At 36.9% G+C, this 16,086-nt stretch overlaps 1 protein-coding gene and 1 long non-coding RNA gene across 2 annotated transcripts in view; one reads left to right on the top strand and one right to left on the bottom strand.

The window, feature by feature from the left end:
- Positions 1 to 1,465: 1,465 nt before the first annotated feature.
- On the bottom strand, positions 1,466 to 7,779 carry LOC129246472 (probable peroxisomal acyl-coenzyme A oxidase 1). The gene is made up of 7 exons (XM_054885327.1): positions 7,489 to 7,779; positions 3,569 to 3,728; positions 3,209 to 3,501; positions 2,228 to 3,140; positions 2,058 to 2,163; positions 1,817 to 1,972; positions 1,466 to 1,752 (listed from the first exon to the last, which is right to left on the bottom strand). Exons 1-7 carry the CDS (start codon positions 7,628 to 7,630, stop codon positions 1,492 to 1,494), a joined length of 2,031 nt encoding a protein of 676 aa, XP_054741302.1. The 5' UTR covers positions 7,631 to 7,779; the 3' UTR covers positions 1,466 to 1,491.
- A 6,800-nt stretch (positions 7,780 to 14,579) lies between these two features.
- Positions 14,580 to 16,086, top strand: part of LOC129246471 (uncharacterized) — a 100,616-nt gene continuing 99,109 nt past the window's right edge. Inside the window, exon 1 of the long non-coding RNA XR_008582467.1 lies at positions 14,580 to 14,667. This is a non-coding gene — a long non-coding RNA (uncharacterized LOC129246471). The remainder of the gene's footprint in view (positions 14,668 to 16,086) is intronic.

Here is a 16,086-nt window from a genome sequence, read left to right as displayed (position 1 = left end):
GATAAGTTCGTGCGGTTTTACAACAGATGGCGTAACTTGATTATTATTCCATCGATCCACATTTCCAAACATTCATTGGAGAGCTACTGTCGTAAGGCACAAACGTCAGTATAAGTTTTTTATTTGAAGCGTAAACAACAATATTTTTAAAACACTTGAAAATGTCGAATTTCGTGCCAAATAATGTGTTTTTGCGGGGAATTCTTTAATATGAAGAAAAAAGCAGCCGAAAGTCATCGTATCTTGGTGGAAGTTTATGGTGAGCATGCTCTAGCTGAGCGAACGTGCCAGAAGTGGTTTGCACGCTTTAAAAGTGGTGATTTTGGCCGCGCCGCCAAAGTTCAAGGATACCGAATTGGAGGAATTGCTCGATCAAGATCCGGCTCAAACGCAAGAAGAGGTTGCAAAAACTTTGGGAGTTGATCAATCAACCATTTCCAAACGTTTAAAAGCCATGGGAATGATCCGAAATTCAAATTTCGAAAAAAAACCGCACGAACTTATCCATAGACCTATTATAAAAATTTGTTTATGTTCTTATAAAAGCGTAGTGCATTCTACAGCAAGAACCATATAACTAGAAGCTCCAAACTTTGTATAAATCCCACAAAAATTTAACAAATTTAAAAAAATTGTCATTAAAATATACAAATTTTTAATCATAATTGTTGGGATACTTGAAGGTGTTAAGTTGTATAGCCTTTAATAAGTTTGAGGCCGCTCACACATCGCGTTTAATTTTGACAACTTATTTGCATACGATATTCAGAAGTTTCTTCCATACAAAAAACAAAAAAAAAATGTCAAAAATCTACGAGAGTTTTGCGCCAATTGAAATTTGCATTTTGTTATACAAATGTATTATTTGTTTTTTTATGGCAATTTTTTTAAACTGCTAAAAATTCTCAAATAAAAGTTGGAAAATCGAAGCAAATATTTTTTTAACTTTATGAAAATTTAACGAGTTTCTAGAAATATTTTGGGTATGCACATTTATGACCCATTCAATTTTAGTACAATATTGTGCAGTTTGGAAATAGTTAAAAAATTCTCTTTAAGTTTTGATAACTTTTTTAATGAGGTGCTATGCATTTTATTTCTTACAACGAATGCTGGAAACTTTTTTAGTCGGACGTAAATAAAGGTTGTTCCGGTAGCGCACAACCGATTGGCGGGGAAGCAATATAGCCGATATTTCGGACTTGCTTGCAGACTTCCTAAGCTTTAAACTGTTCTAGCTCTAGCCCCTTGTTGGATATTAAGCCACGAACAAGCCCATTTCACTATAGCGACAAGTTTTTTTAGGTTAGGTTATCGAAGCAATAAGAAACAGTATACTAATTCTTTTTCAGTATGAATTCAACAATTTATTAAAAAAACAAAGAATATCTTTTATATACGAATATCTGCAAACATATATTCGTATATATACATATAAATGTGTACCTAAATTTCACCATACGCTATGCAGAAAAGCACACATCAGTTGGTTTATAAATTAGACTTGAGGAAAGGTTTGAGAACTGTGTGGAATGATTTCGGCACTGGCTGCTGATTCAATGGGCTCTGCTTAGCCAAATCGAATAGACGCTCATAGACATTGCCATCATATGCGCCTAACGCCGAGCTCAAAGAGCGATCGTGGAAGTCAAAACCATCGACGATTGGTACAGCATCAGGACGCAATTTCTTCAAAACGGTCTCAAGACGAGTCTGAAGCGCGCGCAATTCAACTTCACTCAAACTGATGCACTGCAAAGACAAAGAGATACGATTACAGTAGGATCGTAGAAGGCAAGAAAAAATGTGTATTCACCTGTAGTATATCACTCAAATGACGTAGCGCTGTATGCACTAAGTATAGTTCCAAAAGATTCTGCAGCACTCTATTGAAAGCAGCAGAATGCTCAGCAGCTTCGGGACCGGTAACATGAGCTAGGAATGTGGCGGCGACAAAAGAACGGCCATGTAACTACAGAAAGTTGATTAAATAAAATAATTATGTTGAAGTAATTAAAATTATTGTAAGTAAACTTAGAGCAAAGACACACACATACCTCTGCTGCTTTCGTTAGTTCAATGCCCGTATGGTTGGCCGCCTCTCCCTCGGTTTGGCCTTGCTTCAGACGCTGCGACATATTCTCGAAAGCCAAGCGCACCTTACTGCAAGTAAATAAAGTTGCAGTTAGTATTGTAGGGAATCAACCTCTTGCAACAGTTAACCTACTTTGCTGCCGCATACTGTATCGCCGCAACAATATTCGCCCATTCGCCAGTCCATCGACCAAAAGTTTTACCTTGTGCCGGTGCGGTCAAATAACTTGCTGTCGGTGTTAATGATTTGCCTTCGCTAGCCGCGCGCCATGACTTCATGAGGAAGCGTCCAACTTGCAGCAGTAGCACCGTATTCTCACCCTCATAAGTGCAGGCCGCTGCTGCGGATGCGACGATCACATGCATATTGGCAGAGGTCAAGTAGCCGTGACCGCCACAGGCCATTCGTAGACGTTCGGCTCCCGTACTAGAGTCGGAGCTGCAGAGCGCTTTCAGAGCGCACGCCAGGTTGTGCAATTCCGGTAGACGTGTGAAATCGCTGCGTTCAATGCCGGCATAGGTTTCATGATACAAGGCCCATAAAGATTTTGCAGAGAGTTGGTAAGCGATAGCAGTTGCAATTTCGGGTAAGATTTTGAGCTGTTGTGTTACATGATCTAAAATTTGTGGCTCCCTCTCATTGGGATTGATCGGACTCTGACGGCGCACAGCTGAGTAGCGTGTTGCTATTGTAGCTGCCATAGCGAGAAGGGTTGCGTTATTTTGCGTTATCGCACAACGCATCATCACCATCGAGAAGTATAACAGCACAGAGGTGGGACTCTCAACGAATGTGCCATCAGGTAGTACTTTAGCATTGCGCATTAGCATATTAGTGCGTGGTATGCGAACATTTTTCAAGCCCAAGAAGCCGTTACTTACGCCATAGAAACCCATTTTGTGCCCAATTTCACCGATATCAACACCTGGCAAGGGCATATGTGTTTCCTCGTCGCGCAACTCCACAAAGAACATTTGCACACCCTTCGGCTCGTTGTCAATGTACAACTGTGCCACCAGCAGGCAAAAGTTGCTGCAGTGACCCACTGTTGGTGAAGATTAATTACTAAAAAGAAGAAAGAAATACTTAAAAATATGGCGGTTCTGCACTCACATCCACCAGGCCACCATTTATATGCACTCAACGTCGGTGTATTCAGCACAAATTCGTCCTTGACACGATCGTAATCAGCACGCGTCTCCAGCCCACGCAGGAATGTGCCGTGACCCAATTCGGTTTGCGTATAAGTGCCACAGATTTCGAAATTTTCCACGCGCTTACCAAAACGTTCCCATTGTTCGTCGGTCGCATGCATCTTAATCGCGTCAACCACCATAGCAAACTGTACACCAAATGGGTTGCCAGCGGGCATGGCACCCCAAATCGCAGAGGTCCCGTAAAGTTTGCTGCAATTGTTAATTGAAGTACAGATTTTAGTAGCGCTGCTAGACACAGCTGGGAGTTATTTCTTACGGCCATATGTCATTGCCGCCGGGATTGATACGGTCCTGCATGGCACGCAGCTTTTTCGCTACGTCGAGTGATTGCTTCAATGCTATTTCGCTGATTTCCTCATGAGATTTATAGTGCAACAGTGTATTGTGAGTGGTCATGTCATTCAATATTTCTTGTTCTAAAAAGGGCAGGTGTTTGCACAATTAACAAATTGAAATGGATTAGATTAGATGGATATATTATGCCTCGATTATCGAATAATTTCGTACAATTAAAAAAACTACAATGTCAAAATATACAATATTTAATTCTGATTTAAAATTTTCTGTACTAGGATATCAAGTCTTGCTATACAGGGTTTGATTGAAAAGTAATGAGCGTTGAGCCTCAATACACCGCTGGTAGCGGTCCTTCCACTGCAGGAAACATTTTTTAAACTCATCCGCCGGAATCGCGTTCAATTCCGCTGTCACCGTTTTTTGTATCGCCTCGATTGAGTCAAAACGCCTCCCCTTCAGCTTTCTTTTCAGGCGCGGGAACAAGAAGAAGTCCGGAGGGGACAGGTCTGGGCTGTAGGGAGGGTGGGGAAGCACCGGAACCCCCATCTTTGCCAATGCAGAGGTGCAGAAAAAGGCGTCTGTTTGCATCGTCGAAGGCCTTCCAGATCGCTGTTCGTCTTCGACGTCCTCTCGGCCTTCCTTGAACGACTTGTGCCACCGCTTTACCTGGGTACTGGACAGAGATTGGTCCCCGTAAGCCTCCTTGAGTAGCCCATGGGTTCCGGTACTCGTTTTGTTTAGCTTTACGCAAAATTTGATCAAGTAACATTGCTCCAACGATCGTTGCATTTTCGCCACTGCAAAATCCTCACACACTTTTAAACAGCTTTCACGCGCGGTGCGATGTTGACTGCACCACTGTTGCCAGCGAACGGGACTGGTTTCTAGTGGAAGCATCATTTTCCCCCACCAGCCGATTCGGTTGATCGCTTGGCAGACGCTCCGCGCGGGAAGGCTCAATACTTTTCAATCAAACCCTGTATACTTTTGAATTTCATTAATGCGTTTCTGACCATACGAAGGTTAGGTTAGGTGAACTACTTCTAGAAATTAATTTGGCAACCACAAATACCTATTATGATACCCAAAAAAGAAATATTTTTCAAGTACAATACCAGTCTAAGATATCCAGACAGATTGTCTAGCGAAATTAGCTGGTATTTCAAAATTGAATAAACCAAAATTCATTTGTGGGGTCACCAAAGCCCACATAAAGGAAGTTATCATAGACTGGGAAGACAGGGAATTCATACGACACTGGATGGAGTTTTAAGGACGGAGGCAGGCTTAATAATACTTCCGTCCAAAAGAGTATAAAATAGGTTCCTAAATCAGGATAGAGAGGACTTACGAGCTGTTGTTGTTGTTGTTGTTGTAGCAGCATAAACATTCCCCATACTTACATACGGTGAATGCTGCTGGAGTGACAGTCCTTGGCCGGATATAAATCCGGGTCGTTTCGGTAACGTAGAACCGACTGTCGGACGAACTCTTACTGGATGCTAAGTATATGGGATATTGCAGTCTTCGTAGTCACTAAACTAGAATTAGTAGAAACAAACGTCTGCTATTATTTATTGTATGTACTACAGAGCACACTCTATGCGAATGTGCACCTCTTTGAAGACAAAGACTCATAAGTCTAAGTGATGCGACACTAAATCCATTGGTGATATGGTGAATTTGTCAAAATTCCCAAATTGGAGGCTTGCGTTCAACGATACTATTCTTAAATTGTATATACTCAATGAGCGTTGATGCGGCAGAAATCGTTTGTTTTCCAGATTTTAGTAAAATTCACAATTTTCGTGCATGAGTAGGTGTTCTAGTGTTTTGCTCAACTTGTGAACACAATAAACCCAGAGAGACTTGAACGTTGCTCTGGAATCACCAGTGCCTGTTTTATGCTTTAGTTATCTATGTTCTGAACCATAATGTACAGAATACAGAAGAGTGGCCAATATCAAACCATTAACCGGCCCCCACGATTTTGAAGGAGGCTGCTGATTTGCTGACGTTTAATAGCCTAAGGCACCTTAAAAAATTTATTCAAGAAGAATTGGCAAAAGTCGACCTTTGCATCCTTCAGCCACTAGTAAATTTCATACCCCTATGACTACTATCAGTTGCAATAAATAACGGAGGACATATGTATGTACAAGCTGCTAAATATTATTGTATTTTACATTGCTTTCTTAAGATTTAATTTAGTTTTGTCCTATTTCCTTTAAGACCTTGAAAATTATCAAATTTTTAAAACAAAGGGCTGAAATAAATTCTTTAACGTCTTTCATTCTTACGTTTGTTGTCTTCCCTTATGCCGAAAGGTAAAAAGATTTATTATTATTTTATTACATACAAAAATTTTTGTTCAGTATCCCAAGTGAATATTATTTACAATACATTGCTAACTTATATTGTACATAGATATGTACATATTTGAGGGTTTATTGCCCAAATACAAATCTGAAATTATTAGGTATTTTTCTACAATATATCAATATTTTCTTATCTAATATTTTTCTAAAAAGCTTTGTGAGTTAGTTTGTTTTCGGGTCCAAAAATATAATACAGGGTAGGCCATTTAAAGCGGGCCCATTTGTTTCTGAAAAAAAACATTGAAAAAAACATTTTTTTTTGTGTTGATATGAAAAATCATTTATTTTGATTCAAGGAGATTTGTTCCAGCTAGTTTTTGAAAATGATATCCTTCAAATGTTTGCCTCTGGCCTTGATGGCCAAATGTGTCCTTTTTTCGGCGTTTTCCATCGTTTTGGCCAATATTTCGGCCGGTATGGCGGCGATTTCGCGTCGGATATTGTTTTTAAGTTGAGTTAGAGTCCTTGGCTTGTTGATGTATACCTTGGATTTCAGATAACCCCACAAATAAAAGTCCGGTGGCGTCAAATCTGGTGATCTCGGTGGCCACGGAAAATCACCATTTTTCGAAATCAACCTTCCAGGGAACAATGGCTTCAAAAAATCGATTGTAGCGCGTGAAGTGTGGCATGTAGCCCCGTCCTGTTGGAACCAGTAGCCTTCCATGTCATTTTCTTCGATGATTGGCATAAACATTGGGATAACTCGATGTTCGCGGAGCCTCCTCAACACTGGCTCGTACAGCCTCGATATTTTCAGCAGAACGTCGTGTACGTTGTCTGGATGCGTGGCTGGTATTGCTGAGACTACCGTGGTTAATAAATTTTGCGTATAAACGCTGTAAAGTGCTTTTGGATGGCGCACTTTTAACTTTATTTTTTTTTTTTTAAACGCACGTTGAGTTTTCACAATTGAGAAGTTATTTTGGATGTAAAGCTGAATTATTTCAGCGCGTTCTTTTGGAGTGTACTGCTCCATGGTAAAAATTGTCTTGGACTGACGCTTCCAACGCGCTATGTCATTAGTCGATCTGACGTTCCTGTCAAAAGTTATAGGGTTGCCCGATGGGCCCGCTTTAAATGGCCTACCCTGTAATATATTCACAAGATTTGTCCTCCAGACGAAATCGAATTCGTGGATAATGAGAATAGCTGCAATTGATAAGAAGCCAATATAGCTATTAATACTCCAAGCTGTCGCGTTCCATTTTTACCCTAATCAATAAACTTTGGAACTTTGATTTTTATCTAGTAAGTATAATGCTGCTTTTTTTAGGCAATTTAATAAAAGGGCAAAGTCATCTAATTTCCATCAAAGAGAAAAAATTATGCTCAGTCAATATTCAAGACGCGGTGGCAAAGAAACAAGAAAGTCCACTCGCACTTTGTTTATGCTCTGTGTCAATACAGGTATTACAACTTATCACATTTAATATTCACACACCTACAAGTTTAAAAATGGTCAAAGTTCAACAACTCAACAAAAATAAAATATTTTTACCCAATTCTCTTTTGAAGCGTAGCTTCTCAGCGCCTCCATGCCACCAGCGGCTAAACTCATCTATACGAAAGCTGGCCGCATGACGTTCCCTTTGCAGATCGGGATTAACGGTGTGTGGTATCGTTTGCTTTCTTGCAGGCATTTTTCACTTCAATTTTGAGTAAAAGTTCAAGGATTAGAAACAAAAAATAAGCCAAACAAATTTTTAGGATAAAAGTGTCTAATTGATTTCACTAATTGTTAAACACTAAACTTTCTCTACGAACGATCACGCACTGACTGATCGCCATACTCTTCGGTGGCCAACTCTTAAGAACTGCGACTGATTTGCTGAGCGCTTAAAAGCTCTGAGTGATCAATCAAAGAGAATACGAGTATCTACAGGTGCTGTTTTGGTGTAATAAATAAGCTGAGGTGGGTGAAGGGCGCAAAAACAGCGTGCTTACTCTGAGCTAATAACAATAAACAATCGCGAAAAGCACATTGATAACACAATATGTGTATATGTATATACATACATATCTACTTATTCATATATGATGGATATTTTGACTTTATGGCCTGTAGGAAATTCAAGCCCTTGTTGAATATATGTATTGTATATCCACTGAATGATAGAATTCAAGATTGCGCCTTCCGAGTTCGCCGTGTCGTAAGAGCCCATGAATAAACAAGTAAAAGAAAGGGAAATTACTTGTTTGTGAAGAAGAAGAGTATGCAAAAGCAATGGAAATGACGTCTTCCATATAAAAACGCAAACAAACTGCATTTGAAGGCTTTATATTAATTTGTGATTTCACAATTTAATACACGGCACTTCATTTTCATTAGTTTGATTAGTTTATGGGGAACGCCATTGTGAAAATTCAAAAAATCGATTTTTTTTTGCATAAATTGTTAGTATAACTACTCAAGAATATGTGGTAAAAATTGAATGTGCACTTAAGTGAGCGCCCGTCGGATCGGGCCCGTAGCGCTTACGATACTATGCTTTATTTCAAACGCGTTTTTCTCGAAACTCCTTTTTTTGACACGGTGGCAACGATTTCTCGAAGACTAATTAACCGATTTTAATTTTCTTTTTTCAAAATTTTTGTTATACCATTGGCTATTGTTGTACCTAGCCGATTTTCAAAATTTTGAAAATAACAATTTGTTTGTGCCTGTTGAAAATAAAAAAAAATGGCAAAAAACACTCATCGAAAATTCAAATCACCACCATTTTGTCACAAAAAAAACTGCTACGTACAACGATAGCAATAATAGTAGATTAATGAAATTTTTTGTCCACGAATAATTTTTCCTACTTACAAAAAAAAAAAATTGCCAAAAATCAACCTTTCTTTGACCCCCCCACAGTGGCGTTCCCCCTTAGATCTCACAAATCACAATACTACCAAGCCATGCACTCAATTTTCACAAACATGCAATTTCTCCTACTTTTGATTGTTTTGTTCATTTGTTTTGATGGCGAAGAGAGCTGACGTCAGACTTGTCAAAATCGCGAAAAATAAAGTTACTGTTTAATAATGGCACCACCTTAGATACTCAATTCGCCTTAAATAGACACTGTGTACGCAGACTTTTCAAAAGCATTCGAAAAGACTAAGATTTAGTTTCCAAATTGAGGGTCTTAGGATTACACTCAACTCTTTTAAAGTAGGTTATTTCCTCACGTAAATGTATTGTTATTGTTGATGGCGTATCATTCATTTATTTCGTTGCGACCTCTGTTGCCCCATAGGAAAGTAACTCGGCCCCCTATTATAATTCCTATTAATACAATAATGTTTCCAGTTGTTTTAGTAACTCACATTTTCTTTTGTATGCTGATGATTTAAAGGTATACAAGTACTTGGTAATTGGAAGTACAGCAGACTCTATAAATCTTCAATCTGATTTAGATGACGTCCTTCCATGGTGTAAAAGAAATGAGTTAATAATAAGTAGAATATAAGAAAGTGTTTTCAGGTCTCTTATTCGAAATTTTATTCTGCTATAGTGACAGTCCTATATATAAAAAAAATAAATAATTGGCGCGTACACTTCTGTTATGTGTTTGGCCGAGCTCCTCCTCTTATTTGTGGTGTGCGTCTTGATGTTGTTCCATAAATGGAGGGACCTACAGTTTCAAACCGACTCCGAACGGCAGATATTTTTATGAGGAGCTTTTTCATGGCAGAAATACACTCGGAGGTTTGCCGTTGCCTGCCGAGAGGCGACCGCTATTAGAAAAATGTTTTTATTAATTTTGCTTTCACCGAGATTCGAACCAACGACCTCTCTGTGAATTCCGAATGGTAATTACGCACCAACCCATTCGGCTACGGCGGCCCTATATATACATATATATAATTGGCGCATACACCCTTTTTAGGTGTTTGGCCAAGCTCCTCCTCCTATTTGTGGCATGCGTCTTGATGTTGTTTCATAAAGTTAGAATGTGCTGCCTTTATTTGGGTACCATATTGTGCCATATTAGTTGGCTTGAATGTGTCCAGAAAATCTTTGTCCTTCATGCTTTGCGTTCTTTGCATTTCATTGATTCAATTCCACCTCATAAATGTCGATGCTTGTTCATTACCCTAAAATCGCTAGGTAGTAGAAGGACTATACTCTTCCTCGCTTTCGTTACGACTTAATAAGTGGGCCGATTGACTCCCCATTATTATTCGAGAAAATTTAATTCAAATGCGAAATCATGATACTCGTATTTTCTAGTTGGTGATGGTTGGAACTAATTATGCTTACAATGCTTCCATTTCTAGAACTTTGAGAGAATTAAATTCCCCTTCGAATGCAGTTGGATTTGATTTTTCTTTCATAAAATACTATTTCTTCCATAAAATGCTCTTTCGAAATACTACTAAATCTATTAATTTGTTTAGCTATAATACATTTATTTTTTTTATATTTATTTATTTAACTAGTTTTCAAAAGAGATTATCTTACATCTAAGATCTATAAAAATTGAATAAACTCCCGAATTCACTCATTTTCAAAATTTTAGTAGCCATTATTAGGAGCAAACGCAAAGAAATACCATCCCCCATAACTAAAACCATTAAACTGCCACACAAACCTCCTAGATCATATAACATAAAACCAATTCTATGCTTTCCAAATAATGCTAACAAACCTTAGAAAATACACCAAATATAAATCCAGTACAAGCATTTCTAATAAAAAAAATCCTAAATATGCCTATTTTTTCGCTTCTACAGTAATCAAAACTCACTATTCATGGTAGTGCTTTTTCATAGTGCTTTTTTTAGACTAATACTTTCGACGGCGGCCACCGTAGCCGTATGGATTCGTGCGTAACTACCATTGGGAAGTGCGTAGGTTCAAATTCTCGTGCACGAAATACCGAAGTGATAGAACACGTTTTTTTCTAATAACGGTCGCCCCTCAATGTATTTCTGCCATGAAAAAAATCCTCAGTTGGCTTAAATCTGTAGGTTCCTTCAAGTGGATGATTAGCTCGGCCAAACAGCCAAAAAAAGGTGTTAGCTCCAATTATGTATATACTTATTTATAAATATGTAACAACTTTCGATAGGGATATCTGTCAAATTAGCTGCCCAACTACACACACTTTCCGAATTTTATCAAATCATCATAGATTGACTTAAAGCCAACAATCGTTACAAATAAAGGTAATTCAATTCACGTTCACTATTTTTTCTGAACTCTCTCTGTATATTGTCATCTTGAGGCAAGAATGGTAGAATACAAAGTTACTCACATTGAAGTTAAAAATGAGCGCAACTTTGCAGAAACATAATTGTAGAAGAGGTAAATGCGAGAGAAAGAACTCAGAGATTCAAAACAGCCACTTTCTGTACACAAAAATAAAAAATTCGGTTAGGTTAATGTTAAAACAAAAATACAATATGCATAAAAGAGAATATATAAAAACGGCTCTTAACAAAAAATATAAATAAAACTTTGAAAATACTTCAGCCCGATACCTGATTTTGTCAAATTCAGTAGCGGTAGCGTCATAATACTCAATATTTTGTATTCTCTCAACAGTGGTTTTGAGGAAAGCTTTATGTTCCTTACATTCACACTAAATGCAGCTGGTGCATCGAACGGAATGCCTAGAATATCCATTATTAGTGATTGGGCGGAAAATCCACTGAAAGTTGAACTAGGTTTTTAACGATAAATTACTTTTTATCATTTTAATGTTGTTAATATTTATCAGTGTTGGAAAATATTATAATTGTACTTTTTTATCATATTTCCAACTAAAAGATTCTTTAAATAAAAATAAATAATTGGCGCGTAAATCTTTGTTGGGTGTTTGGCCGAGCTCTTCGTCCTATTTGTGGTGTGTGTCTTCACGTTGTTCCACAAATGGAGAGACCCACTGTTTTAAGCCGACTCCGTACGGCAAATATTCATTAGAAAATTTAATCTGGAATATTTAAAAAATTGTGCTTTATTAGTCAGTTTAAAGGATTTATTGAACTTGCGGTTCCCATGCTTTCTGCTCTAATCAATTGTTTAAAACTTTAAGTCCACAACCTTATTGAAAGTATATATGTGTATTAGGTCGGGTTGATTTGTGGGGAGGCAAAAAAATCGTCCATTGCTCTGTAAAAATCATATTCTATGGATCAAAATAAGAAACTTTGCCGAAGGAACCATACCTCTAAAACGAATTCTGATGTCCCCCAATTTGGGTCGAACTTTTTAGTTTCTTTTCTCATGTAAAGGCCAAAAATGGTGATATTTTGAAATAATTGTATGGGGAACCCCCCAGGGGAGTTCCAGGGGGTGTGCCACTGGCATGGGTGGATCGGCCGTCCAAAGTTAGTGGGGGTCGGTCATACATTTGGACTCGATTGGAGCACTCTAAATGGGTCAAAGTGGGATTTTTCGTTCGACCCAAATTGGGGGACATCAGAATTCGTTTTAGAGGTATAGTTCCTTCGGCAAAGTTTCTTATTTTGATCCCTAGAATACGATTTTCACAGAGCAATGAGCGATTTTTAAATCGACCCGCCCTAATGTGTATGTATTATATAAAAATGTATAAATTAATTGGGAATAAGCCTAAAAATTTAATAATTAAAAGTTGCGAATGTTAGTATTACTACAACTGGTTTTATAATTAGCAATTTATAGCGACTTATAGTAGAATAGCCAAAGTGTTCGTACCCACTGTGAATAATTCGAATTGAAGTTGAATAACACGGTGAGCCCTGATTGAGATAAACGCAGGCACACACCATTTTAATAAATGTTAATTTAATTCAAATGAATGTGAAAGAATTCATTTTATTAAATTCATTTTCGGAAAAATGCCGGCATTGCATTTGTTCATTTTTAAGTTCCACATGCGTTGTTATGATTACCAAGAGAGAAGTTCGCGATACTCAATAATTTAACAGCGAGCGTGAAAGGCATTCACTTTTTACTTGGTATACGCAAACAAGTGGGAGCTTATTCGACAAACAAGTAGCAGTAAGTGCTTTAAAGATAGGAAATTTTGTATTTGAAATAAATCTGATTTAGTTAGTGAAAATTTTAAAGAGGAAAGTAAGAAGCCAAATAACAATTAAATGCATAAAAATGTAAAATGTTCACTATTTTTATAAATCTCCTGAAATATTAGCGCAACCGATACGTATATAAAGTAAAGATGTTAATCCATATTTTTATTGAAATTTAGTAAATCTTACAGTTGCTGCACTAATTTAAACCAGAGAATATCTGATAATGTGTAAGAATGGTCTGCTGTTAGAAAGGTACATACATTTGTAAAAAATTTCTTACAAGCTCTCTATTTAAACATGTTTACAGCCTTCCATTTACCTACAGTGCTCAGAGCAGAAAACATAGAAAATGTAAGCATCACTTTACAGGTATTTTATTGAACAGAGCACCACCCACAATTACATTATCTGGTGCCAGTATATACCCACATTGCGCTGTACTTCACTATTTTTATTATTATTGGCAGACAGTTCCTAAAAGTTCTCTGTTGCATTGTGTGCTGTTAGAAATGCATGTAAGAAATTTCTTACAAGCTCTCTGCTTGAACATGTTTACAGACTTCCATTTACAGTGCAGAAAACATAGAAAATATAAGTAACACTTTATATTATTGAACAGAATGCCACCCACAATAGATTTTACCACATATGCGCTGTTATTAGCATTTAGCAATCGGTCTTAGTAGTGCTTGCGCACATTTCACTCGACTTCACAGCAGCATTTATTGCGCTGGTATATAGTAATAACCTAAAAGTTCTCTGTTATATTTCTACTAGAAAATATAATGGGTGTTTTTAGAGATTTATAAGTTTTTCTACGTGCCAAATATTTTCCAGCATAGACTTATGGCTTAACATAAGTATGTGTTCCCACGGCAGTCTAACTAAGGATTGTTACTCCAAACATTTATGGGTAGTGTTTATAACAAAAATAATAACAACCTAACATACTTATACAAAAAGATATCCAAAGGTTTTAAATCATTAAATTTCCAATGCCGATTCCTTAAATTGATTTGGGTTACCAAATTTTGCCAGAGATTTTCGCGTATTGTATGCTATACCTTCTTACCGAAACTATTCAGCAGTTTGGAAATAATATACGAATTGTGCTATAAGTTAGAAGCCACAAATCGGATGTCAAAAATATGCGTTTACTTGGCCAACAGATTTTACCGACCAGTATATCGAAAGTTTGGTACATGAAAAAAAAAAAGAAAACCAGAATAATGCCCGTTTGACGAATATTATTACAATTCATTGCTACTCTTCGTAGGGATCTCAATGCCACTTCCAGCTTACTCACTCCCACTCATCTTCAGTTAACGCCCTGGCTATACTAACAGCACTGTTACAGCGTATGCTACCTCCATGTTTCATAAAACTTTAGCAACGGAACAAAAGCTTTGCTCTACAAACTAACATCAGACCACATACAATCCACCCCATATTACACCTACATCGGTAATTATATTCGTTTATGCGCGTGTTATCATTTCACATGCATCCGAAAGTCTGTCAGTCGCTGAATGACTATTAGCATGTTAGCTTTCCATTTGGTACTCCAGTACATTACTAAAGTTCACCAGTTCAGCGCTGGTTAGTTGCGCGAATAAGTGAATTGCCAGTTTTAGTTGGTGTTTGATATTCATTCTGTGCGGTTAAATTGGTCAGTATTATACTGGATATTATTTAGAATTTTTCAATACGAATACGAATATAGGTTCCGAACGCCCGCGCCACGCTGTCTCGTAAAGTTAAACATAAATAATGTAACGAAATGCTTGTTCTAGTGCTAATTAGCGATGTTTTATAACTAATATGCCACTGTAGTTTGTGAGTGTATTTGATTACATACACTTATGTTGTTTCCCGCTTGTGTTGCAACCAAATTTTGCGCGGGAAATATCTATCAGCTCTTATTATGCTCTTTTAGGTGCTGCAAAAAATTATAAAAAAAAATATAAAACACGTGTCGTTTCGCATTGTGAAAACAATTAGTTAGAAAATAGGAGAAATATTTGTAAGAGCAAAAATGTGATTGCACATAATTTTATTTGACAGAAATATAATTTGGTGCTTCTGTTCTTTCTGCCAAGTTTAGGCAAATTATATTAAAAAGTTTTAAAGTTGAAATACAAATGGTAATATGAAATTTAAATTACTTGTGTGAACTGTGCGGTCATGTGAAAAAAGACGAGGAATAATGTTAATAGCAAAAAAGTGTTGAACTAAAGTAATCAAAAATTAATTAAAGTTACTGTTATACAAAAGAATAGTAAGGAGTTGATGTATGAAATATCCAGCAATTAAATTTCAACTACTTTCCTAAACATTTGAGGGCATACGAGTATAACTCGTTAATGTTGCAACCGATATTGCTTTTCAAGGCGACAATAGTTCTTTGCGTCTCTTCGCTTGCAAAAATCACGTCAGCCTCAGAAAGATGAGGTCAGGGTTATGAGGGTGAAATCACATAACTCCTAGAGCAGATATTCTTAACCCTTTACCACATGAATTAATAAAGCGTTCGAAAAAATTGTTTTACTGTGGAAATAACTTTCTTTCTTTTTTATTTTTTTTACGGAACCATATACGAAAACTGGTTGCGATGTATAGGAAACAGTTGATAGGCGGAACAATGATAATCCGATAAGAAATATGAGTATATCGGCTCCATGATTTTTTGTCGATGACGATTTTTTGAAAATGAACACAGGCACTTCAATTCTGCTTTTGCACCCACTTGCACAAAAGTGAGATTATTTCGAAATGTCATAAAATCATCGACAATTTTTTGCCTTTTATTGTTAAATATCTATTTGATGGATTAAAGTGGTTTGAATTATTTTATGATACTTAATTTGAAAACAAAATTGAATCAAAACTGCAATACCATATATGAGCTCATATGTGGTAAAGGGTTTAAGAAAAGTACTACAACTTTTAAAAATTTCATTTCTTGTTTGTTTTTTCGACAAAATTTTGCATAATGACTTGTAATAAATTTATAACGATTTTTAATAATGAAAACAATATTTTTTAATATTTACCGCGTTTGTTTTTTAAAGGATTTTTTTGGAATTTG

This window comes from Anastrepha obliqua, chromosome 4 (genome assembly GCF_027943255.1).
Source record: "Anastrepha obliqua isolate idAnaObli1 chromosome 4, idAnaObli1_1.0, whole genome shotgun sequence".
NCBI lineage: Eukaryota > Metazoa > Arthropoda > Insecta > Diptera > Tephritidae > Anastrepha > Anastrepha obliqua.
The sequence above is the reverse complement of the archived record's forward strand: the minus strand, read 5'-3'. Positions and strand labels throughout refer to the sequence as shown.

Coding starts and splice junctions, on each gene's coding strand:
- LOC129246472 (XM_054885327.1), bottom strand. CDS start 7,630: ATGCCTGCAAGAAAGCAAACGATACCACACACCGTTAATCCCGATCTG. Junction 3,141..3,208: donor TAAATGGTGGCCTGGTGGAT/GTGAGTGCAGAA, acceptor CTTCACCAACAG/TGGGTCACTGCAGCAACTTT. Junction 1,753..1,816: donor ATTTGAGTGATATACTACAG/GTGAATACACAT, acceptor TTGTCTTTGCAG/TGCATCAGTTTGAGTGAAGT.